The sequence below is a fragment of the Fulmarus glacialis genome, unplaced genomic scaffold, assembly GCF_000690835.1.
Source record: "Fulmarus glacialis isolate BGI_N327 unplaced genomic scaffold, ASM69083v1 scaffold1016, whole genome shotgun sequence".
Lineage (NCBI taxonomy): Eukaryota > Metazoa > Chordata > Aves > Procellariiformes > Procellariidae > Fulmarus > Fulmarus glacialis.
In genome coordinates this window covers 21778-48494 of record NW_009217259.1, presented here as the reverse complement: position 1 = coordinate 48494, position 26717 = coordinate 21778, and the positions used below count along the sequence as shown (strand labels likewise).

Genomic DNA, 26717 nt, shown 5'->3' with positions numbered 1-26717 from the left:
AAATTGCCAGCCCTGGTAACGCCAGGCTCAGTTTTTCTGGAAACGGCACGTCTCGGAAGAAAATGGAAAATACATGTTCTGTCCTCACAAAAATCACACGCGACTTTTGAGCCCAGTCTGTTGAATCTGTTGATCTGTTCCAGTCCCTAACAGCTGATCTGATCTAACCTCTGCGGATACGCACACGGTAGAGAACAGGCAAGCCAGGTCAAGTCAGAGTCCATCTATCTTGAGCCAGTAACACATGCTGGCCAGCCCCAAAATACAGGGCAATTATAAAGTGATCCTTCCCCTGGCCATATTTCTCCAGCCTCCAGCCATCAGCTGTTTAACCCTTCCCAAGCTGGAGGCTGCATCTTGACCAGCACGTTTAACCGCTGCTGATGGTCCTCTCTCCCCGTTACTGGTCCACTCCTTGGTTAAACTCATCCCTGCTTGCTACAGCCTGTGGCAATGAGATTGCACATGGCATACAATGAGAAGATCTTCTTGTGTTCCTGTTTTAATTAACTCAATTGCAAACTAATGTGCCCCATTCAGAGCAGATGGAAACTGTGAGGTCATTTCACTGCAGTCAAGGGAACGCCACCGGTTTATAGGAGCTGAAATAAAACTAGTGCAACAGTACTCAGCATTATTACAGGAGTTGTGGGCCTGACTCATGCCTAGGGTAAAGGATAATGCCACAAAGTGAATGGAGCAAGGAAGGAGAGAAACGATCTAGCGCAGTCATCAACGAGGAATGCTCTTATCAAAATTTTGTCTCATCTACACAGCTTGGGCAGAGTCAATGGCACGACGCCACTTTACACCAACTGATCCTTCATCTCCAAGTCCAGGAAGGATTAAGGTCTTACTTCCCCCAGAATATTAAGCATTCAACATGGCAGCCATTCTAATTCACCCGTGTTTGTACAGCCCTTGGCGCAACGTAATTGTGGACAACGACTGGGTTTCTTAATAGCTACCACAACACAAATAACCATCTTCACCCTGGTGACTACACGGGAACAAAGCTGCTCCGCAACCTCTGGCCCCAATTACGAATTCCAAGATCTTTTGCAAAATCAAAGCTGACCAAACAGATCTGTTGCCCAATAAATGCTCCTAAGGAAGAAAAACAACAAAGAAAAACACAGAACTGTATGCGGTGTTTTAGAGATAAACTGTCCTGCAGGCAGGAAGTACGTGGGAGAGGCAGGAGTAAAGCCCGTATCACCTCGCTCCACTCCCTACGCACTGAGTGACATGTTACCAAACATGTGGCTGCAAATATTCATTTGAATCTTCAGGCCACTGGATTGCAAAAATTCTATCAGATTCAGCGTAAACTGCCCTCCTACTACAGAGGGTGATTTGTACCAGCCAGGGCTTCCAGAGATGGTTTCTCCTGGACAAACGCCGGGGATGTCCACAGCGGGGATGTTTTCCCTGTGGAACTGCAGGAATTGAACACATTCAACGTGTAAAAATGGGAACTTGCAGGATCTACCCAAAACAGCTCAACCTGTGAAGACACAAACAATTTTGTGAAAAACAGAGAAGCGCAAAGGCAGAGGGGCTAAACCAAAGAGTCACTGTCAGAAGAAAAGGACAAAAAAAATTCAAATGATTAATTTGTTACAAGTATTTTATTACAGCTATAATCACCAAGCTGCGATGGTTATCTCTGCTTACAGCGGGGCCAATTCAACTCTCAGGGAGACAAGGGGTTTCTCCTACAATTGCAAACATGGGAAATACAGAAACATGGAGAATCGCGCTCCCAAGATCTGGGCTTCAGTACTTCCCACCTGCCTGCTGTTGCACCAGCCAGGTATTTTATCTGAGCATTTATATCTCAGCCAGAAAGACATGCTGCTCCAGCACCCAGCTTTTAACCCAAATGTGACAGAGTTAGAAGCTTCCAAATGAAAGCAAAAAGGAAGGCGCAACCCCTCCTTTCCTCTGGTCTTCTCCCAGCTTGGGACTTGGTATCAGGTTTTACAGTACGAGCAAAGGGCAAGATTGCAGCCTTGGACCTGATGGGGAGCCAAGCCCTGGGTGCTGATGGCAGCAGAGGGTGTGGTAGGTCTGCGTCAGGCACCATCATAATCAATACATTCAACAATGACAATAATAATTATAATTATAATTGTCTTGCACCTGCCCACATTGCCTATGACATGAATGACTCTTTCCAGGTCTGTGGGAGGGGAGGCAAGATCAGCATTGCTTCGAGCTGGGGCTACCCACGGCCATGCCTGCTGCTCAGAGAAACCTCCTCCACCCCAGCACCCAACAGCCTCCTCCCTACACCCATCAGCACCCCAAAACCACCTCCAGCCATCATCTCCACTTGCGGCAGGTTTCCACGTTACATGAGGACAGTGTGGGAGGAGAGAGGCTTGGCAGGAAAAGGAGAAGAGGAAAAATAGTGCCAAGAGTGAGAACAGCTCTCCATGATGCTGAGGATGATGATGCTGATGATGATGCACAGCCCCTCGGTGCAGGGGAAGAACTTTACCCGGCATGAAAAAAGGTGTAAGGGCCCTCCAAGGCAGGACTGAGCTTCCAGTTTACCGTGTTCACCAGGCGTGCAGCAGGTATGAATCAGTTGTGCAGAATTTGACCCCAGGAGTTAAAAATCAGGATGAATCAGATCTGGTACCAGATTTAAGAGGGATTACAGACTCGCTTCTGGGCTTAGTGCCGGCGTGGCCCTGACACACGCACACACGTGGGCTTGCGCGGGGCCGTCGCATGGGCACACGCAGCCCCGCCGTGCCACATCATAACTGTCCTCGCAAAGCCGAGACGGAGCGAAGCAAGCGGGCGATTCCTCCCTCCGCCTCAAGGTGCTGACTTGGGCCCATGCCTGCGCTGCGTGCGCGCTACGAACCTGTTGAGCTACGCTACAGGGCACAGCATTTGGTGCCAAAGTTTCCCTTGCAGACACGTCGGGACGGCAAACAGCTCCCAACCAACATGCTGCACTGCTAAGAGGAGGCTCCAAGAGTTAACCGGCCCCCGGGGGTAACCCAGCACCAAAACCACGCACACAGCAACTGCCCCTTTGCAGTAATTCAAGCACTGACCAGGAGCAGAGCAGGCCGTGCCCAGCACCTCTCTGCCCGTGCTGCGGAGGGGTTGGGTTGCATCATTTGGGAAATATGCAGCACGACAAACCGCCCCAGGAAAGCTGCGGTGAGGTGTAGGCATGGCCGAATGCCCGCTTTGCATTTATTCCAGAAGGGTGTTGGTGGCACAAGAGGAAAAGTGGGAGACTAAGACCCAATTCACACAAGCAGCCGGGAAAAAAAAATAAACTTAGACCTCTTGCCTGATGATTTGGGCATGTGGCCTCTGAAAAGCGCAGGCACAAGGCAGCTGCAAGTGAGGGGCCATAGAGGCACTGGTTCTCCAGCACAAGGAGCTCCCATCCTGATCTTTGTGGGATGCCACAGCAAATTGTCCCTCAGTTTGTGCTAACACAGCTGCTGCATCAAGAAGTGACACCGTCCCCTTCTCCCATTCTCACCCTCACCATACCCCTGCTCCCAACTTGTGGCTCCCACCTGATGACAAATGCAGCAGGAGCCCAAATCCCTGTCCTCACAGAGAAAAAATACACCCAAGGACATCTCACCTCATGTGCCATCCCTTAAATTTCTGGGCTCACTCCCGCTACACTAATTTTAGGAGAGAAGCCGCTGCAGGCTGGGATTGCTCTGATCTGCCACCAATCCCCACCTTGGGGCAAAATGATCTGTTTCTGCAATTCCCAATGCAAACGTCCACCTTCTAACTATCACTTTGATGTCTTAGGTCTTTTTTCCCCCAAAAAAAGATCCCAGTGTATTTTAGCCTCAGAACCTGCATGTTGCAAAACAGGTAGATGGCCTCATAAATATCCATGCAACCTCATTAAGAGCTAAAGGTTTGCAGTACCCACTGAAACACAATACATCGTTATTTATGCTGCAAACCATGTGAGAATGACACACAATGCAGAAACAAAATGCCTAATTAAAAGTGACACAAGAGCACAGAGCCAGATTGTAATCAAAGTGGTGGATACTGGGTGCTGTCTAAAAGGAATGAAGTCATTTGCTCAAGTGTGGATTGAGAAACACTAAGCAGTAAATCCTCACATTGTGTGTCTCATTTAATGCTCTTTTATTAAGCAGGGACACCGAGAAAGGAGAAGCCATTTGCCGAAGTAACAGGACAGGTTATTAGAAAGGGAACTGGGAACCTTCAGGCTCCCAGCATAGCTCAAAAGAGTGGGCTCAAAGAGTGGTTGACACAAGGACAAGTGGGGATGACGGACAGTTGAGAACACACGGAGATTCATAGACTTTGGGACAGCCTTCAGCTGAGAAAATAAAGCAGTGGTTTCTAAGATGAAGCAGAATCCCTTTGTTTGGGAGATGATACGATGCGGCTGCCTGGGGGAGATCCAGTGCCCAGCAGCTGCTTCCCCAGCCCTCGGCACGGCTGGTATCACCCAGCCTCTTTGTACAGTGCGAAGGGAAGAGCCTGCAGCACCCCGGCAGAAACAAGTGATGTCACCTTAATTAGTCCTACTTATTTTTTTTCAATACCTGAAATTTCCTGGAAACTACGTGAGCAAAAGCGCAGCAGATGGGTTGGAAACCTTCCTGACTGTGAAGCAGATGTGGGCACGTCCCGTCTTGCCTTCCAAACCCTTCTATAAATTCTTTGCAAGTGACGTCTATTTTGGGGGAAGTGATTTAGACGGCAGAGTTTTAGCTACTCGCTGTTTCACGCAGAAATCAAAAAGCAGGAAGGAGGGAAGGGGGCTGGCAGGAGGGGTGTGGATGGCTCTGGGCAGGCACATAAAGGAATGAAAGGAGGAGGTGAGAACGGAAATGTGACACTAGAAGGGTGGGTGAGCATGGAAAGAAGGAATAAGCGAGAGAGAAGGAAACAGCAGGGATGGAGTGGAGCTATGGAAGGCTGCAGAGCTATCCCCAACCATCCCCCAAGCCAGGGTCCACGAAGACCCACAGTCTGGGGTGAAATTCTCCTGTCCCCAGCCACCAAGCCCCGATCCCAGCATGGGCAGGGGGGCTACAGCGCTTCCCTCAGCGCCCACCCACTGCCCCCCAGGGTTGGGAAGGGTCAGACAAGGAGAGCAACGGCAAACCACATGCGTGCCCGAATTAGCATGCAGCCCTGTGGTCACTGGCGTGTCCCTGGCTGTCCTACCACAGCACTGGTCTGGGCATGCCTCCAGCCCAGCACAGCACCTTCCCTTTTCCACCAGGCACTGCAGAGATGGGCTGAGAAACAGAGCTGAACTAAGGCGTCTCTGCAACCAAAGCCTCTCACCACAAACCCAGCTCTGGGCAGCACTGCTGGCCTGTGACCCTGTATAATCAACCTATCTCCAGTCTACGCCACAGAGCAGGTAAATGCCTCTCCCGTCACAGGAATAGGGCCAGCAGACAAATTTAACAAAAGCAAAACAAACATTTAACAAAATAGAAATAGGCCCTCTTCTTATGTTTTTTTAAACCTGAAGTGAACTTGGTGGACTGAACCTGGCTCTCTGGAACCAGGAACCTGCAGCTGCTCTGCCTCGTCCTACCTGTGGCTGCGATATCAGCCATTCCCCTGCGATGTGTCATTTGGCTTAACATGCACGGTTCCCACTCCAGACGCTCCTCGCGTGCCTGATGAGGCTTAAATAAGCCCTGCTGACCCACTCATTACCTCCGCGGCTCTCTGCATCCCTCAGCCCTGTTTCTGTCTTGCTTAACCTTAATCATTCGGATTCCTTGGGGCAAATGCTGATTCGTTGTTTATGCTTCATACGTTACCCATACTTAATAAACAGCAATTACTTATGGAACTTTGATAAATAAATTATTCTACTATGCGTATACATATTGAGCCAATAACCCTGAAACGTGATTTTCCAGATGGCTGGGATAAGTCTCCATGTATCGAGGAAAGGGTGACAAGACTCTCTAGGTTTGTCTGCAAATATTTAAGCACCCCCAAGCCACCCTGTGATGGTTTAAGCCACCCCGTGCCCATCCCCAAACCTCAACCTACCAAACAACCACACTGCAAACTCAAGCAACACATTGCTTTGCTCCATAGATATCCAGAATGAGAGATCCTGGGACCACTCAACATCTGTGGATGGTGACAACTCCATCCAAATGGATCAGGAGACAAGCTAGACCAGGCTGCAAGGACACAGGCAGCAACACTATGGGAGTAGGAGGACACAGCAGTTTAGCTGGAGGTGACTGGACTTTTCATCACATCCTCCAGAGCCCTCTCCACCTTGTTACCACCTTCCTCTTGTCCCCATCCTTTTTTAGCTTGTTTTGCTGTGTAGCCAAGAAGGCTGGTCCAAATCTTAAAGCCTGATTTTGGAGACCAGCCCATTCCAAATTGAACCAAATACCTGGCCAAGGAGGAGCATCGAGAACATTGGCAGGAAGGGAAGAAACACCCTGACTCAGCACTGCCTCTCCCACAGGGCAGGAAAGACAGCAAGGGAGAGAAACATGCAGCAAGGCTTTGGCTGCCATTGTGTAAAGCAGCCCTCCCTTCTCCATCTTTGAAAAGACAGCATGGGGTGACAGGTTTCTGCACTGCTAAGCGCACCTACAATACCAAAGAGCAGTATCATCTCAGCATCAGGCCGTTGGGCATTGCCATGGAGCAATGCCCTGGCTAGACTGAAATTAGGGTCCCCCTAGGACCCAGCACCATGACCAGCAGTGTCTCCCCTTAATGGGGCAAGCTCGGATCCCCACCTCCCCTCCCTGCCTAGCAGGTGGGACAACAGGAGCTTCAGCCTTGGCACCCAGAAAGGAGAGGTTAGAAAGCAGGTTAATCGTCTCTCTGCAAGCTCTTCCCACACATCCTCGCATCACCTGCCAGCAGAGATGACCACTTGCAAACACTTTCCTTAGAGGGTTATTGCAAATTATACCCATCCTTCTGGAAGGAGGCAGGACTTGGAAAAGCCTTGCTCATCTCAGACTAGAGTGGCCCCAATGCTCCCATTAGAAAATGGCTTTCCACCCTGCTTCTCCCAAGCATTAAAGGCAGCTTTAATGCTAAGCCATCATCCTCTGCACCCTTCTGTGGCAGAATGATTCGCCCCCCCACCTCCAGCACCTAATAGAGAGGATGTGGGATACAGTACACAATGCTATATAGGAACTGGGTCCCAAAAGGCACCAAGCAACGTATTACAATTAGATCTGATCACCAGGACAGTTTTTTGTGCCATTCTGCACCGGGAGATGCCATTTCAGCCAAACTGGATATCCTCACAGGCTGGATCCAGTGTTAGAAATTTAATTTCAAGAAAAAAAAAAATGGGGAGAGAAAGAATTGATACTTAGAGGAGAAAGGAGTAGGGATTGATGCTCAGGCAGATGTGGTTGCCGATGCGATGACCAGCAGTGCTTTCTCTGCAGCAGTGCTCCCTGGGATCTTGCAAAACATAATCGTGCAATATCCCACCTAGCTCAGTGCAGAACACTGCTCCCAGCTGCTATTAAATTGAACTAGCCTAATTTCACCTCTATCTCCTTCCCTCAGAGGGATCATTCCTAGGGAGCCATCACAATGGCCCTCCATACCCAGATGAAGCAAAAAACCTGCCAGGTGACCCCATGACCTGATGCTAATCAGGAACACTGATGTGCCTGCAGCCACAAAGCCACAAACGAGCAGCCCACGATGAGAGAGATAATCTCACCTCATCTTGCAAGAGCCATGAGCTTTGTCATCTCCCAGCCATAAATTTTGTTTTAATCCTTAAAATAAACCATCAGGATTAAGCTGAAAAGTTCTGACAAGGATCCGTTGAGTGATGGACTTGGTATTCAAATGGATCATCAGGGAAACATTTTCCCTGGAAAGGGTGTTTTGGTAAGATGGGCATGCCATGTAAAAGCACACTGTCCTTGGCAAAACATTGAAACTATGCTTGAAGAAAAGGTTAACCCTACTGGAATGGGTCATCTTCTTTCTGAAGTCCTTCTTAAGACAGAAACTACTACATCATCAGATATGTTTCTTGTTGAAGCAGGTCTGTGACAGATCCAAGCTTTCTTTCACTCCACTTGGCAGGGAAATTCCCAGCTTTTCTTCCAACATGGGGCAGAACCAGACTGTAAAACAGCAGCTTTCCCACAAAATGGAAATTCTCAATTTTGGCCAGAGAAGACCATCCCCTTTCCTGAGAACACTGCAATGCAATAGACAAAAAGAGGCAGAAACTGTCCTGACTTTTCACATGAGAAACTGAGTTAAAGCAGGAAAATGCTTTCAAGAAAGCCATGTCCAACATTGATTTATACCTAAGTCCAAACAGGTATTTAAGGGCGTGCCACCTTAGCAGCCTAGAATTCATTAAAAGACAGTGGTTTTTGGTGTCTCCAGTGCCAGCTTTTAAAGGGCTTTCAAGGAGCGGGAGTGCAGCTGTCAAATATGGACTTGGGCACTTTTGAGATCCAGCTTGGTGTCTAGAGGTTTTGAAGGTCTCCATTGTTGCCAGACCAGATGACTGAATAACCTCAGGACTCTTGGTCCCAGGGGGTCTCAAAAGACCCAGGGGTCTCAAGACCTATCGTCCCTAAAACATCCAGAGCACCAGAAGCTTCTGTGATGTGCCTGTCTGGTCAAAGGAAGACCATGAGCACATCTAATCAGGATGAGCTTGAGATGCGTTTCCAAACTCCTACCCTTAGCCAATTCAGACTCTTTCTTTATGATTTTAAACACTCCCCCACAAAAAAAAAAAAAAAAAAAAAAAAAAAAAATCAAATCACAATTCCTTCCTGCAGATTTCGGCTGGAAACCAGCCAGGGGCTGAACCCAGGCTCCATGCGCCAAGTACTAGCGCAGCAGCCGTGCTCAGAGCCATCCTCCCTGAGCCTGCTGCAGCCCAGCACCTTTGATTGCTTTCTTCACCATTTAAGGATGAGGAAAGCAGCCGCTTGGGGCCCAGTGAATTACCTGTGAGTGATTTGTTTTTGCTGTGAGTGCCTATGCCCTCACCACACAAACAAGCTCCTGAAGAAAGGAGGATACAGAGAGAGGAGGGAAAAAAAAAAGCCAACAGGTTGATCTGGATTACATCAACGGTTACACCCTCCTCCGTTTAATGAACATAGGAGAACAGGTGCTTGTAATTCATTAGCCAACCCACGAGCTGAGGAGACAGGAATTAAGCCTACCAAACTCCTCAGCGTGCCACTACTCTCCTTCCCTTTGAGGCAGCAGCAGCAAGAAAACTTCATCTCCTTTTTTCCTCCCCCTCTCCCTCCCTTCGAGCTGCAGAGCCACAAGCCGAGCATGACTAACCCCTGCAAAGCCTTCACCAGTGGCTCCCTCTCCTCTTGGGAGGTGTCAGGGAAGATGAGCAGAGGAAAAGCAGCCAGCACGTCCCCGGATCACCTGGGCCGCTGCAGTCCCAACGGGGTGGCCAGCAATGGCTATGGCTCTCTCAGCCTCCACGGAGATGGCGGATACCGATGCTCCTCTTACCCCTCCTTCTCCATCGATGGGACACTTCTGGCCCCCGTGCACCTCGATATCGACCCTGACTTCCAAGCCATGCGGCAGCAGGAGAAAGAGGACATCAAGTTGCTCAACAACCAGTTTGTGACCCTAATTGAGAAGGTAAGGTGAGCTACTGAGGACCACAGTGCAGCATGGGGATAAAGAAGGTGGTGGGGAAGCAGGCACTAACCAGTCTTTCAGGAGACTTATGAAGGCCTTCAGCTAACCATTGCCAGGCTCTGAATATTAGGCTAATTACCCAATTAGCTATTCCTTCAGTGCTATCTGTTTTAACAAGTGTTAGCATCATCTCTAGGTGAAGCCGGGCCACATCTGTGGTCAGTGGCATCAGGCAGCCCATGCATCTCCTTTGCTGTGCCTGTCACCCCATGGGTCCCTGGGGAGGACAGGCAGCTCTGCCCTTGGCGACCCTGCCCTGCCTGAGCAGCAAAGGCAGGGCCATGGAGGCACAGTGCCGGACAGAGCAGGCCTTGTCTCCCATAGCGGACAAACAGCCATGGGCAGTGATGCTGATTAAGGTGGCAGCTCAAATTCTTCTCCAACTGCTAAAGACAGCTGGAAATCCACCTCCATAGCAATGTGGTGGGCAAGGGAGACCCCCCACCCACCTCCCTCCTCTGTGGTTTTTATTGCGAGGGGTTGCATGCTTAGCCAAGAAAGTGTCGCTTTCATCTCTTAAGATCCATGAGAAGGCAGAAGGTTTTCTCAAAGGAAAACAACTCATCTAGCCGAGGCAGGTTTCTGCAAAGCCCTGGTGCTCTGTAAACAGATGGTAATCTCCTAGGAGGATTGCTTCACTGCAGTCTACAATACAGGCACTCAATGCCAAGCTACTATGGCTTGGGATTTTTTTTTTTTTTAACTCTACTTCTAAGAGGACCTGACTTCACACTGGGAAGGAGAAGGGTGGGTGAACCATCTCCCATAGCATCTATCTAAACTGAATAGTTGTGAACCAACCACACCCACATGTGCAAACAGGCGTGCGGCGGTACCAGGGGGCTGACCCTGAATGGAGGGGCATGGCAGCCTTCATGTCTGTGCTTTTCCAACCACAGATCTTGGCAATGTGAATTTGGAGAACCCCTGGTTTGGAAATCATGCAGGTGGGTTGTGTTGCATGTGCTGCGGGACTGGTCCTTTGACTATCCCCGAGAAGCCGGGGTTTGTGTGGATGCTAGCCCTGCTCAGAAACCAGACCTCAGCAGAAAGGATGGGGGTAGGGGAGATGGGACAAAACCACGCAGTGACAATATGTACGTGAGACAGACCACATGCACTAGCCTGTTCCATGCAAACAGGGATGGAAGAAGTGAGAGAGCCTCTAGGTTTCCTGATAAACCCAATCTGGTAGCCTGCTGATACGTGTGCATTACAGGGCCTGATGGACAGAAGATACAAACACCCCACTTTAGTTGGGTGGCTTTGACTTTAGCGCTAGCAGCTCCTGCATTTAGCTTTGAAGGCTGTAGCTTCAAGTGGTACATCAAGTGGCAAACTTCAGCCATCTGCCTCAGGCCCTCATTCCAGAGGAAAGTAATGACACTTCCTTGACAAAGAGAACTTGCCTTTTTAATCAGGAATTCAGATGGTCTCAAGCCTGAGCGGCTAATTCCTCAGATAATTGACCACACTAACTTTAGGAGTTTGCTGCTGATGGTTTTCCAGCAGGCTGTTCCAGATCTGCTAGTATTTATTTTCCATCCAGATATGTCCAGGTGGAAGGTAGGGAAAAGCCAAGTTATGGAGCCCCTGTTTGAAGCCCTACCTTTAGCCTGAGCAGCACAGAGGTAGAAGCCTCCGAGGACCAAGCTTTGGTCACTTCTTCTGTGTTCAGGCATGATTTTCCAGGAAATGAGGCCAGATCTGGGCAATTCTCCCGCTGCAAAGCTCGTGTTAAAAGACTTTGCAGGGAAGAACTTCTGCTAAGGACGCTGTATAAGAAGCCAAGGTGTAAGCAGTTCAGCCCAGTGGATGGGTATGGTTTGGGAACAGGAAAGAAATTGAAGAGTTTGGGGGAGGAAGAAAAAGAGCAGCTAAGGATTAGGAGCAAGTTCAGGAACTGAGATTTGATTTGAGGGTGAAAGATGGACTTAGAACAACAGCCAACACATTCAATCATTTACCGTCCCAGCAGCAAACGGGGAAGCTACCTTAAAATGAGAGGCTGTTCCCTACAGCCAATCCCACAGGTTGACCCAAGCCCCGCAGAGGGATGCTCTATCACAATCCCTGAGATGCCTCAGATGGAGAGAGCAAATGGCCCAATTAGCTCCTGGTAGCCCCGGAGGCCGCTTATTTGTGCCACCTGCAATGCCCCTTTCTGGCTCCGCTGCAGCATCATCCTCTGGTTCTCAGCCTCATGCACGCACACACACACAGCGTGCCACTCTGGTCTTGTGCCAGGACAAAGCAGCCAGTCAGCAGACTGGACTACTGATGGGATGTCTACAGCCATGTGGTAAGATATCAGGAAGGAAGGATTAGGTCTCTAACAGCAAGACCTGGAAGATCCCAACGCTCACATCCCTTCTGCTGAAAGCTGACTGTGAGCATCGGAGTGCTTTTGCTTTGCTTGGCTGCTCTCTGCTCCTGCTTCTCGCTCTCTGTTCAGACAAGAAGCATTTTTGGAAAGATGCTGTCTCTCACCATGTGCATCTGCGCAGTGGTCAGCAGCTGGGAACTCTGCCTCTTCAATGCACTGATGCTGCTTCGGGCCTCAGAAAGTTAAAGTCAAAGCTGAAGGCCAAGGCCTGATAGCATCTGCACCCCACTGCTCACACCGCACGGGGCATAGTATCAGCATTGAACCATCTCCGTGACAGAGCGGAGGACGCTGTTTGAAGCAAGTCACAAATCACCAGCCAAAACTTCACTGAAGGAGTTCGGTTTTGTTCACAGAGCAATAAGAGAGAGCGGCTGCAATTGGATAATTAATTGAAGTTATCCAAGAGCTTTGAAGATGAAAACTGCTAAACACTGAGCATTAACTGTTAAGATTGTGAATATTAGGAAAGAAGTGTGCCAGATTCATCAACCGGTGGGTGGATGAAAATGCAGTGTATCCTCTCTCAAGCAGACAGGCACACGCACACATAGACCTCACGTGGAGTCTGTAATTATTTTGCTTGTTCTCTAGAGTTCCCATAGGCCTTGTCTATGTTACTTTGCAATACAAACCAGGACTCTGATTCATTACTCAAACTTCACCATGGTGTAATCCTACAGATTTGAGAGGAGTTATCTTTGTTCGTGCTACTCCGAGGTAGTAAATCCGACTTTCATTCACCCTGGACATCTGTGCATGACCTGTGGTGGATTTTCAGCCTTTGCTTCAATATGTTCACAGGCAAAGGGGACTAGCATTGAACAGTTCTTATTTTTCAGTGACTTAATAAAAGATGCTCATTCATTTTGATGTGAACATGTTCTATCAAGAAATTAATTAGTATGTAATGTGTAAAACTTCTGAAAGTCCCTATAACCCTCCTTCCTCAGGCCTAATTTTCAAGGGATTTCTCGTTCTTACCTGGAAATCTCTGCTGACTCCAGCAGCTTCTCACTACCCTGAAGGTCTCCAGGTCAATGCCTTGCCAGGAGCAGCCAGCTTTGCTTTTGGCTGTTGGTGTTACTAATGTCCCTGAAACCTCTTCTGCAGGTCCAGTGCTTGGAGCAACAGAACAAGATCCTGACGACAAGGTGGAACTTCCTGAAGGATCAAGACAATTCCCACTCCGAGTCGGACATCAAGGCCATCTACGATCAGTACATGAGCAAAATGAATCAAGAGATGAAGGCACTCAACTATGAGCAGGAAAATCTCGAGTCGGAGCTGACAAAGGTCCTGAGCACCATGGATAATTTTCGAAGCAAGTAGGTGTCTAGCCTAGGTGGATATTACACGGGGGAATGTATTTGCAAGGTATCGGTTCAGCTGTGTGCACAGAGTAGCGTGGGATTGATTTAACACAGACAGCCTGGTATTCCCAGGAACAAATTCCTAGTCTGGTGTGCACAGAACTATGTATTTGAGAAGTTAGCATCCTACCCTCTTCCTGACTAACTAGAGATGAAAGGAAACCCATAAAAAGTGGGTGCAGGGCATCTGAGAAATGCCTCAGGCCAGAGAACAGCTCTGGAAAACAGTGTTATCAGGAATGACAGCCACTAAAACAGAGAAATATTTATTCTCCACACTATTATCACAAGCCAGAACTTTCTCCCCAAACCGTTTTATGGATCTAGGCTGCTTAGTATTAACAAACACCCCTTCCTTTCCTCCCTCACCCCACAATATTTAATGCAAAATTCCGCTGTGACCAAAAAGTCAGACTTTTACCCAGAAAACCTCTTGACAGAAAAAACTGAGGCAGCTGAAAGTTTAAGGGAGGACCAGCCGCCACGTGCTTATCGCTGCTTTTGCCAAGAGCTTTGAGATCTTCAGATAAGAGCACTTGAGATGTGCCATGGCTCATTCAAGAAGACAATGCTTTTCTTATTATCGGTGTCATTTGCATACCACAGATGAATCCACAATTAGATACTTTCCCTTACAGTTACACCCATCTGCCTACACAAGATCTCTGGAGTCTTCCATGCTGATTTGTAGCAAAGAGCCATGTATGGGCACTGTCAAAACAGAACAGTGATGCTAAGGGACTACCCCTCGGCTGGCACTGATAGACATCGCTGTAGTAATAGGCCAAACCTGTTCCTGATGTACGAAGTGACGCATAAACAATAACAGTGCCCTCTCCAGAGAGTTTAGCCCAAGGATCTTAGAGCTTTTTGCAGACTTTGACTAAACCAGCTACTCAACGCATCTGCAAATTAGGGAAAGGACCGATACCTTCACTTTACAGACATGTTAACGGAGACACAGCAGTTAAATGTCTTACTCAAGCTGTGAGTGGAGCATGAATAGGAGCTACGAGTTTGGTTCTTGACCTTATGCTAAATCATTATGCTCAGCGTCCTTCAAAAAGTGATGCACTGATACCCAAGTGCCTAGAAATCCCTAAATTCCTCATGGTGGGTGTCTGTTCGCTCTTTATTTGGATGTTGGTTTCACTACAAGACTTGGGCGCACTGATGCTTGCTTTGCTGACAGGTAGCAACCCTGAGCTTGGATCAAAGCCACAAAATGGATTGTGCCATTTACTCCCTGCCCTAAAAAGATTAAGACCTGTCATCCCTCTCTGGAGCGCTTGGTCTTCCTTGCACTTCCCTGAGGAAATATCTGCTCTGTGGCCCTGCAGTTATGAAAGACACTTCTTGGCTTATTCCCCGACAGTCAGGAAAACCCAGATAGGAAAATGGTTGGGCTGGTGGAGAAATGTCAGATCAGTCACCCATATCTGCTCTCACAGTTCGTACTCATATTTGTACTCAGTAATTGCCTCATTAATTGCCTATGCCTGGCACTTAATTTTTTTCAGCCTGATTTCTTAAGGATAAAGGTGCTTACACAGACAGGCTGTCTGTGTGTCTTCCCCTACCTTTCGGTTTTCTTGGACAGTTACTACCTACTTAGACAACAGGATAGACATCATAGGGATGCTACATCCCTCAAAATTAAAAAAAGAGACTGACCAGAGGAACAGGACCCACCCTACACCCAACACACACAGAGGATAAGGATGCAGCATGTGCACATGCACAGTATTAGACAGCGGAGAATCCACAAGGGGCACCAGCTTATGACTAGCCCAACTATCGGTCTTGAGAAGAGCTCCCGCTTTGTGGGACTACACAGCCACAGGAAAACAGCGTTCAGAAATGACACTGCTCCTCAAAGCACTTTTCCTTCATTTGCGGAGCCTTCTCCTTCCGCTTTCTCCCATTTGTGAGCTGCAAGGCACAAGCCCTGCCAGGGGTGACCTAAGCAGCAAACAGGCAAAACCCACCCTGTCATTGGGTGCTGTTAACACCCAAAGCAGGTGGATTTCTGCGACAGTGACAATTCACCGTGCTGCTCCCAGCGGTTAGTGATTCATGGGGAGAGAACTGCTGCTTCTGCTGAGCCTTCTCCAGGCAGCGATCCAACCCCGTCCTAACCCACACTGGCTCTGCACGCCGCCTTCGAGAAGGCTGCCTCAGCCCAGTTGTTTTTCTGGAGCAAATGGTCTGCCTAAACCATGCAAATTTTGGAGGCTTCCAACTCCCGTGGAGGCTTCTTTTCCCAAGGGAAATTTTTTGGGGGAGGAAAAGCTAATAACTTCACTGGCAAATTTAACTGGTTATGCTCCATCCTTGCTGCCACACGCCAGATGTAACACGTCATGCACGCAGTGACCACCCAAGCAGGCTGCTGCCCAACAGATCACTTAACGTGTGAAATCTGACTGTCAGTGCCCTTCTGTAAGACCCTGTAAGGTCTGTCTTCTCTATCCAGGGACTGCTTTCCAAAAATCATACAGGAGATTTAACTGGCTAGGACAGTTGCACCTCTTTCTCAAATTAGGTTGCCATTGACTAGCAATTCCAAACACAGAGAAGGATGGAGAGGGGACAGGGAAGTGGCTAAAGGCTGGCACAGGATCTCAAACCCTGCTTCTTTAGGAAATCAGGCCAAAAAATCAAATACCAAAACATACTCGAATAGGGATGACTGCCCAGAGGTGCACATCTGCACAAGTGTTTGCTTCAGCTCCTCACACATGTGATTTGCACATGCAAAGACCCATTTGAATGAGAAGGCAAGGAATTTTTGCCTGTGCTGACCTACTGTGGCATGGCACTGGGGAGATACTGCAGAAGAATATGGGGCATACAGCCCTTAGAAGATCCATTTCTGAGATCCAGGGATTATGTTAGCCAAATCTTGCCCCCTGAAGACTAGACAGTCAACACCCCTCTACCTCCAACTTCTGCAGTTGGTTTTCAGCTGCTTCCTGCCCCATTTCCTTGATCCCCAAGAGGAAGACTGACGTAATTTCATGCCACCAGGCTCAGATCCATCCCACCACTATAGCTTCCCCATAAAGTAGTCTTGCAGGCACATCCAGAGAGGATCATAGCCTGCCTGAGATTTAGTTCACCTCTGATTTTGCTTCACTGCCTATGGAAGGAGCCCAAGGCGACGAGACGCCTGTCTCAAGTGTGTCTTAAGTGCATGAATTGAGATGGGATGGATTTACGCCTTAATGCATGACTGCTTCAGGATTATCTCTAAGGAGATAAATGCTGTAATGTGTTTGTGGAACGCTCCATCCCCATGTGAGTCATCTCCCGGCTGCCAGGTCCCTCTGGAGCCATGCGGTGAGCATGTTTGGCTGGCTGGGCCTGCTCTCTTTCAGTCAGGAGTGGTGTTTGTTCAACATGCAAGATTATGTCAGCGCCCGGCAATGTGTGAAGCTGCTTCGGCAGGCTGGGACAGACTGGGATTGGGCTGAGATGCAATGAGGATGAAGGAAGAGTGGCAGGCTGTAATTAAGCTCAGTACATAGTTCCTGCCAGCATGGCTAACATTCCAACTAAAGAGCAGAGAAACCAGACAGGTAAATCTCGTTAGCCACGCTACCTGGCCTTATAAAAGCAGGCAAGGAGAGGGTGAATTTAACAACATGGAGGTACCCAAGAGGAACCTTAGAAGCACCTAACTGTAAAGCCTGTGCCAGTCAGATCTCCTCTGTGTCCCCCACTATCCCCTCCGTGGAGGGAGCAACAGCTCCAGGGAGCTGCTTTTAATATTTCAGGTCAGCTCCTGAGCATGACTTACTCCCTTGCCCTGCAATGCGATCCCCTGTGCTGCATTCCCAATACCTTCTCCTCCTTCTGCTCCTAGACACAGCTCCTCTTTCTGCTAAAGGTTTGTACAACAGCAGGAAAGTGTCACTGGAGCGATGATGCACCAGACCACCAAACAACAGAATATGGCTGTCATTCCTGATTTTATCATCATCACTCTGTTAGGAGATGCCATTTTACCTCATTCCCAAAGATCTCAGCCTTCCCCATACCATTTGATGACATCTATAAGTAGCACCGAAAGGTTTAATTCACAGCCTGGAAACGCTATAAGCACATTAGGCTAAGAGGAGCCTGAGGTATCATGGAAGAATAGGGAAGCCACGACCTCCCTGAACGCACAACCTGCTCTGGTCTCAGCAGAAGAGCCAACACTCCCAAAGTGTGTCCAGCAGCACAGTGGGAAATACCAAACACCCATCACATAATGCTCCTGCATGGCAAACGAATCAACCGCTGCTGGTCACACACCAGGCCCAAAACAGACTCTGTGGCTTCCTGGTCAGATACCTGCTTTTAACAACATCAGGGCTAGCCACGTGCTTGTCCCAAGGGCCAACAAGGGTTGCTGTATTCCCTAAGCTACCCTCTTGTGTCTGCTGCTGGCCATCAAGAAATGCATTTGCCCCTGGACTAAGTCTTTGCTATCCTGGTCCTGCCTTATCAAACCTGTTTTTAAAGACCTGCGGGGTTAGTTCCTCTGCTGGATATTTAGCCATTAGGACACCACCCTATCCCATCTGGTTTTTGTTACCTTCTGCTCTGTGGGCACTATTTTCCACGAATTGCTTTGCCAGGTCCTGTGTTACTTCACAAATTGCGCTACAGTTAGGATAAGTTACGATACCAGTCCAGTATTCTCAGAATTTTCAAAAGCCAAAGTTTTCTCCCTTGAGAGGACTCTCAGACTCTGGAAATTAAATGCTGAGGATACCTGAAAGAAACAGAAGAGGAAGGCTTAGGGTGAAAATTTAGGAGTCTTCAGGCATGCAACTGGGTTTCACAGAGAATAACTCACCACACCCCACTTCTCCATGTCTACTCTCTCTTTCTGTGGCAAATGTGAGGTAACCTGAGGTTACTTAGCCCTCAAATTAAATTAGAATTAAAGCTACCTCCTCTCTACTCTGGGGCTCTTCAGACTTAAAGCGCTCATGGTGTTACTACAGAGCAGCTGGCATGTGGCAGCTTTTTATTCTCTCTCTTGTCCAAGATGCCCATACCTAAGAGATATCTCTCCTTGATGTATAGCGTATGTCAAGGAGGTGGGACATCACAGTAAAAGCAGAAAGCTTTGATACCAGTGCTTTTTGGGGCCAGCAAGACAACCTTAAGCATCCCAGAGGCTTTCACCATGTGCAATTTCTTACTGCTTTTTTCACTCTCCTTAGATACGAGGATGAAATTCGCCTCTGTAGTGGCATGGAATACACCTTCACAGAGCTCAAAAAGGTCAGTGGCAAGAGAGGCTTCTCATCTGAATGGGCTCTACACCAGCTCTGTGTAGTCACAGAAGAGCCTGGAGAGGCAAGATGGTCCAGGCTCAGCTAAGACAGTCCAGAGCTAGCTCTTGGCTAGCCCTCGTACCACAGATGTTTTGTGGGGTAATAAGGTCTTGAGGAGGACAGCAGAGTGGTGAACGCAGTCACCATTTCAATAGGAAAAGTACAAGTGAGTCTGGGCCACTTGTGGTTACAGAAGAGCCCCACAGCTCTTGGCAGAAGCACCTGGGGGTCAGACCATGCACCTGCACCCAACCACATTGCAATTGCACTGGCCAGACCTGGCCTGGAGGGTTCTGCACGCCAGGACCCTCCGAGGCAAAACCTCTCCTCCCTGGCATGTTTTCTTTCAGAATGACATCATAGGTTGGGAAAGGCTGGAAATTGATAAATGTGTTTGCTTTTGTTTCCTGTCACATGGCCACACCCTGTTTAAACATCCCGCCCCAGAAGTAGCTGCATTTGAATATCAGCTGAAATGGGAGGCTTTGTGCACAGCCTTTACGTTAAAAAAAAAAAAAAAAAAACCCAGGAGACAGGGTATTATTAGACAGAGGAAATGTTCTCCGCAAATTATCATTATGGCTAATTGCATGTTTTCCCTGACACACTCATCAGCCAGTAAGGGCAGCTCTGGCAACTTTTGTGGATGGCATCAGAGTTTTCAATAACCCGTGCTTTTTGTGGTGAACAAAAGATGAGTGGGTATGGACCAGCCCTGCCTGTTTCCTTCTCCACCCTACCTCATGAGACTTCCACCAAAGCTCTCACCAAAAAAAAAAAACCCTGAACTTGCAGAGGAAAAAGGTCCACAAAGGAGCCTCCCTACCTGTAGAGTGGGAGAGCAGTTTCACAAGTGGGGACAAACTTTTTAGCAGGGCCTGCTGTGACAGGACAAGGGAGAATGGTTTTAAACTAAGAGAGGGGAGATTTAGACTAGATATAAGGAAGAAATGTTTTACGATGAGGGTAGTGAGACACTGGCACAGGTTGCCCAGAGAGGTGGTGGATGCCCCATTCAAGGTCAGGTTGGACGGGGCTCTGAGCAACCTGATCGAGTTAAAGATGTCCCTGCCCGCGGCAGGGGGGTTGGACTAGATGACCTTTAAAGGTCCCTTCCCACCCAAAGTATTTTCTATGATTCTGTGATTAAGTACCTGCCAATAAATAGCAAGCAGGACACTTGCTGGGGGAGAGGTGGCACTGGGAAAGACTTCTTGCTACAAACTCAAAGACAAACTACTCATTAATACACTTTCCATCTCCTGCAGGATTTAGATGTGAGCTCCTTACACAGAACTGAGCTGGAGGTAAAACTCAATGGGCTCCAAGAGCTGATGAATTTGAAGAAAACCATCTACGAGCAGGTAAAAATGCAATCAGGAGAGTGGCCCTGGCACACACACAAGCTACTATGCAAAAAACCGGCATTTTTGCGGACAGTTCCACTACAGAAAGGGCACTGTTCTGCATTTACACCAAAATGAGAGCTTGTCCAGGGGAGTTGCAGACAACTATTTGGTGGCTTAAGGCAGGGTCTCATGACCTAATCCCCTTTCTTTAACTAAACTAGCTCCACTTCAAATTTGATCAGGATATTCCTTCTGCCCTGCAGCTACTGCAGGGAGGCTGCTCCAGCAGGTCTCCCTCTAACAGTCAAGAGCTCCCAAGCTCGCTGTTTTTGGGCTCAGCTCCTAACCCCCACTGATAGCATTTGCCTTGAGACCAAACGCCCCAGGTCATGAGCGAACTGAATATTATTCTATTCAGACCCAGAGGAAGGGCTCACCACAAAACGGGACAAGCCGTGGTGAACCTGGGTGAGGTGCTGGATGCTCTTTAACACAATCCAACATACTCCATTTCCACTTAAATGAGAAGTGCGCAGTCAGGTATGATTTCACCAAGGGGGGAAAGATACAGAGTCTGAAGCCCTTCAGACAAACCCGAAGGCTGCAGCATGCCTGTATCTACTCAAACAGGGTGAAGCGATTACAGCCACTTACTCAGAGCCTGTAAAATGTTACCAAGCAGGCTCGGCAGTGTTTTGGGAATACTAATGATTTGTCTAAATTCTACCAATACAAACAATTAAAATGCTTGACAGAGGAATGTTAACATTCCTTGTGGGGAAACGGAGGCACAGAGAGGCAGAAGGACCTGCATAATATCAGAACTGCATTAGAACACATGCCCTGCCTGCAACTAACCACGAAGCCTTACTTTCTCTAAAATTGTAAGATTATTCCTGATGCAAGGCAATCCACAGGGATAGCTGGAAATCAGATCCTCCTGTGAGGACTTTTTTCTTGAGCTAATTTCCTCCAGGTTCCCACTGCTGTCCCGGCAGAAGGCTGCATTTTTTTTTACCCATGCTTCATGCAAAGAAATTACCCTCCACCTCTCTCTCTCTGCCCTCTCCTCTCCATAGCTTGTTTTCAGGTTAGTCATTTTCTCACCTGTACCTGTTGATTTGACTGACATTAATGTATAGGCACACATACCCAGTGGAAGGGCAAATGAGGAAAACTTTGCTTGACAGCTTTGCTCACAGCATGTTGGTATGAATCAGAAGAAAATCCCAGCCTCAATCCTCATTAATAAACCACCAGGTTCTTCTTTCCCTCCTTCCCTCCCCCCCAGCAGAGGATGCTCAAGTATTTGCAATAAACATGCATTTTCTCATATAGCTATTAACCTGCCCAAAGATTAACAAAGAGGCTCAAGGATTAAACACCAATGGGAAAAAGTACACTGATAATCCTGCTCTTTGGAAGAGTGGTGGGGTATTTTTCTGTTATTCTTGAATCACCATGTCAGGGTGCCCTTTGTTTCCCCAGTCAGGGGAAGGCAAGGCAAACAAGGTATACAAATGCTTCTCTAAACAGATTAGAGCCCTCAGCACAAAAGGGAAGAACAAAAACATCAAGATTAAAGGTAAGAGATGGGGAGAGATGTATGCTGCTCTCTTTTTTAACACTGGTGTAAATTAGAAGCAACTGCAGAGATACTGATAAGAGTGACAACCCTGCAGGAACAGTCTGAGGCTGGAGGGGAGCTGCCAGGTGAATATGTACACCATCTGCTCAACATCAAGTCATGTCTTGCCTGGATACAAACCACCCAGGAGCGCAGTTTACAGGCATGGATTAAGGGTCCTTTTTAGGTTCACTGAGGGGAGTCTGCATTCATCATTGTTTGGCTCCTTTTCCTAAAGCCGTGACTGAGTCAGCTATCAAGAGCAAATATCCCAGTCAGTGATACTGCAGCCTGTGTGTGCATGCTCCTGCTTCCCCATGCTGGCTTGAGTTTCCCTGGGAGATGAGAGCAGCTCTGGGGAGCAGAACAGGTCTGCTAGGAATGGATGTGTTCAGAAAAGGGTCCTGTTTCTCCCTTCTCTAACTAGACACAAAGCAGACCATAATAACACAAGTGGCAGCCACAGCCTCTCTAGATACTGAAGCAGAGCTCGGCAAAGGCATCTTTATAGCACCACCAGCCTGCAGAATGATTCATGCTGCCCTATTCTTTGCCCAAGACATATATGCCCACCATCTGAATATTGATAGATATTGAAGCATGATCATTCGTTCCATCAACCTGCTCTTGATGCAGCTCTTTTGTCAGACTCTTAACAGATTGTATCCAAAGGTCCAAACCAAAAACATCCTAGCCCGAGTCTGGATTTTATGGAGAAAATAATACCAGCTTCCAAACTTCAGAGACTGAAAACCTAGGAAATCTCACCACCTCCCCACTGCATATGGAAGATGCTTTGCCTAGCTAAGCAGATCTGCCAGGGTTCAGCTCTCTCCTGGCTTGTAGCTTTGTTGACTACTTGGTATCTCAGTCCTATTCTCTCTTTGCTATTCAGGAACTCGAGGAGCTGCTGACAGAAATTAAGGACATTTCTGTTGTACTGGGAATTGACAATGCATGCAAACTTGATATGAGCAGAATTGTGGAAGAAGTGAGGGCCCAGTATGAAGCCCTGGCTCTTCGGAGCTGGGAGGAGGCTGAAGCACTTACCAGGAGAAAGGTATTTGTCTCCTTATCTGATTGATACTGGGGAGAGGCAGGGAAAGAAGAGGGAGAGACATCAGCCTAGAAACTACAGGAATCAGCAAGATGTGGAGGGACAGACTCACCTGGGAATGGAGGGAGGGACAGGCTGCTAACCCAGATCAACTCCTCCTAACTCAGGTGTGTAAATTAGTAGTTTCATTGCTCTAGGCTCTCCATACTGTCAGTGGAGAAAGGCAAGGATATCTCCCAGTGGCAGCTTGTCCCACCTAAGATGCAAATGACCTTCCACTTGTGCATCCTCCAAACAGAGCAAGAATGTAATTAACCCCAAGAGACAGTGTGCTCTATATCTGGCACAGCTACAGCCAGAAGAGGATATGAGAATGAGCCCTAAATCCTTCCACACACCCGCTATTTTTCTCCAGTTAGGCGTTTCTCCTCAAGGGCAGCGGGAATCCTCGCAGATTCCTTTGCTACAGCAGAGGAGGCATGCAGATAACCCACTCTTCCATCTCTCCTGCAGCTGAATGAAGGAAGCACCCAGTCAGGCACCTATGGGGGTCACCTCCTTGACAGCCGACGGGAGATCGCAGACCTGAACATACAGATCCAGAAGCTGAGGTCTTGCATCGTGTCCCAAAAGAGCCAGGTGTGTCCTGGGGTGGGTGACAAAACTCTGATGTACAGGTCTGAAACTACAACACATCTAATGCCTCCACCACCCTTTTCCCTTTGCAACACCAGTGCCTGTACTTAGAGGAGCATATCAAAGAAGCAGGAGAGCATGGTGAGATGGCCCTCAAGGATGCCAAAGCCAAACTGGTCAAGCTAGAAGAAGCCCTACAGAAGAGCAAGGAGGATATGGCTCATCTGGTGAAAGAGTATCAGGAGCTGATGAACATCAAGCTTGCACTAGATGTGGAGATCCTCACTTACAGGAAGCTGATGGAAGGGGAGGAGAGCAGGTAAGCCAGGCTTCCTTGTGCCTGAAGAGGGGAAGGGATGCACCCAAACACCTAGGGAGAAAGCAGACGTCCCAAGCTTTGAGGCTGGTATTGAAGGTTTAATCAAAGGAAGATCAAATCCCAGCAGTCCCCATACAGTTCAGCCCTGTTTCTTGCTCTGAAGTTTTCCTTAGACATCCAGATTGGAGGGTTCCAGCACTTCTCTAGATGATTCTTTGCCCAGATGCTGTTGAGTTAACCTTCATGATCCAACCATGCGCTTGGCTTTACCCATGTAGCCCAGCTCACATGGGCCAAACTCCAGTCCTCTATATCTCTCTGGCACTGCAGAGGTTAATACGTGTCCTCATACTCTCTTCTTGCCCTTACAGCATGGAGCAACCAATACCCACAGTCATCAGCACTGTCCACTCCAGACCAAAGCACCGTAAGTGGTTTTACTCATACAACTTGGTAAAGCAGAGTGTGAATGAAATGTTTCTAACCTCCCCCCTCTCATTCCCCCCCACCCCAGCAGTTTCTGCCAGCACCTTGAGAAACTCCAAGCTGTTTGCAAGAGGAACAGGCAGCACCAATGGTGAGATGAAGCCAAACGGAGGCAGCACAAAGATACTGCCCTCTAGAAGCCACAGTGACAACTCGGCAACACCTGAAGCAGACGCCTTCATCAGCGGTGCCCGGCCAAAGCTCAGTTCCCTGCCCACTGAAGAATGCTCCTAGGAGAAACGGAGCCCCAGAGCATAAACACAAGACCCACTGGCATCTGTAGCCAAATGAGGCCAAAGCACTTTCTCCTGAACTCAAGCCAACGTCCGAGGGACAAAGGATGAGAATCCACTCCAGGCTGTCTCTTTTAAGTTTGTCTTTACAACATCCCAGTTAACATCTCTGTTACCAGTTACAAGCAGAAACCAACCCAGGATTTTAGAGACTCTCCCGTTCAGACACCAACATCTTCCTCCCTACATCTGTTTTCCCAGAGGATTTCCATTCACAACCTTTGAGATCTACCCATAGGAAACTTGGCAGGAGGGGAAAGTATTATTACACAAGCTTTTAGCACAGCAGCCAGAAGCTATCAGCCCCTCCATTTTACCAGTATTACAAAATCATTCTCTCTGCTGTGTGTGTGTGTCTGTGAGAGGTGTTCACTGATGCCACCTTCCTCTGAAAGCCGCATCAAGCTTTCCAAACTGAGCTGGTGGGGAGATGCAGGTAAACAATCTGAGCCAGGTGGATTTGCATATCTGGTGACAAACATGCTGGTTGTACTGGGGGATCCTTGGCCGCTTCAGAGTATTTAACTGATTTTACTGCCCTTTGGGTGGCCCCTCATTCCTTCCCATGCCACCAAAGCTAAAACTCCTCAAAACTTTTATTTTCGTAAGCCATCTCTCTCTAATAGAGAGCATCTCCGCCTAAAGGCACTCCAGACTTCACATAGTGGTGCTAGGTCCTAGAAATGGAATATTGGTTCCCATTTAACTACAACAAGCGGGACTTGTCTTTGTATTTATTGAACTTAGATAGCAGCTTTTACCTTACCTGGCTGACACCAGCCAATGCACACCAGTCATGTCGCACCAAAGCTACTAGAGCCAACTCTGGAGATGCGTGTCCCCCTGCGAACAAGGTGGGGGGGATGTTCTGGCCTCAACACAGACATCTCTGTGGCCCTCTTGCACAAACTAACATAGACAGTGCCCTGCAGTATTTTCCTTTATGAGGCCAGGCTCTGGCCTCAAGTCACTGCCACACAGCCCCACTTGAGTTCCCAGATTTTGAGTTCACGGGAGGAGTTGTTAATAGTCTCTTGGCATATTTCCATTGAGTGCATCACAGTATTTCCACATTTCTGTAGGATAGACAACTACCATAGCGTCTATGTAACCAGAACACCGGCTCTCCGGGGTTATGGCTGTTATAATAAAGTATTAAGTGTCACACAGAATGCATTGTATTGTTGCTTTTCTCTGAATTTCTTAGCACAGCCTTCCTGAAACAGCAATTCCTTCCCCTGTTGCCAGCAGTCTCAGCTGAGGGCTCTGGCTAAACTCAGGCAGCCAAATGAAATTGCTTCCCAGGTAATTTGTTTGGTCCGTATCCCCAGGAAGAAGCACGCAGGGCTGGAGGGGCAGACGCGGAGCCAGCAGCCAAGGCTTTGGGGAGCTCACCGCTGTTCTGCCACCAGGCTCCCATGTGGCTTTGAATCACAGAGCAGCTCAAGCATGTTTCAGGAGATGAAGGGTTATTGCACAGGCCACCACACTTACCACCGTACTCATCTACACAAAGCTGCCCCTTGCTAAACTCCCCCTGCACCTCTGCAAAGGGGAACTTCTGTGCACCTGAGACCCAAATCCGTCCTGGGGAACCACACGTCCATGCAGCCCCTCATTTCAGAGGTGCCCTTCCAGAGCACAAGGGTTTTCTTGGTGCTCCTTGCTCAAAAACACTCTCCTGTAAGGGACTTACCTGGGAGATCCAAAACAGACAAGGCCCCCAGAGGTGCTAGAGGACCTGAGATGGGGAGCATCTCTGCTCTGCCGTTTGCCACTCAACTGCACTTTTCAGGGTCAGCTCAAAGGGTACATGGGCAGAGGAGGGGAGGACAGTCCAGGCCAGCAGAAAGAGTCCCCACCTGTTAAATCTGGTTTCTCAAACTGGCAGGGATGGGGAAGGGGGGAGCTACGAGTGAGCTCCCAGTCATACACACCATTCCCAGCTCAGAAGGACAGGGCACTTTAGTGCAGAGCTTCCCCTGGAGGCAGGACCCAGCAGAGCCCTTCGACGAAAGCCCTTCCAGCTGGAGGAACAATGCTGGGTTTGTACAAGGCTGCCCGATACCGAAGGTACATGAGGCCCAGAAGATGAATGACTGCTCTGAACAGCCTGGCGTCCTTGTAAG

General features: G+C 48.4%; 1 protein-coding gene across 1 annotated transcript; it reads left to right on the top strand.

Annotated features, from left to right (window-relative positions):
• Positions 1-9339: 9339 nt before the first annotated feature.
• On the top strand, positions 9340-24529 carry KRT80 (keratin 80). Its single transcript, XM_009579580.1, has 9 exons — positions 9340-9666; positions 13226-13440; positions 18708-18768; positions 20090-20185; positions 22693-22857; positions 23368-23493; positions 23589-23809; positions 24181-24236; positions 24327-24529. Exons 1-9 carry the CDS (start codon positions 9340-9342, stop codon positions 24527-24529), a joined length of 1470 nt encoding a protein of 489 aa, XP_009577875.1.
• Positions 24530-26717: the final 2188 nt, after the last annotated feature.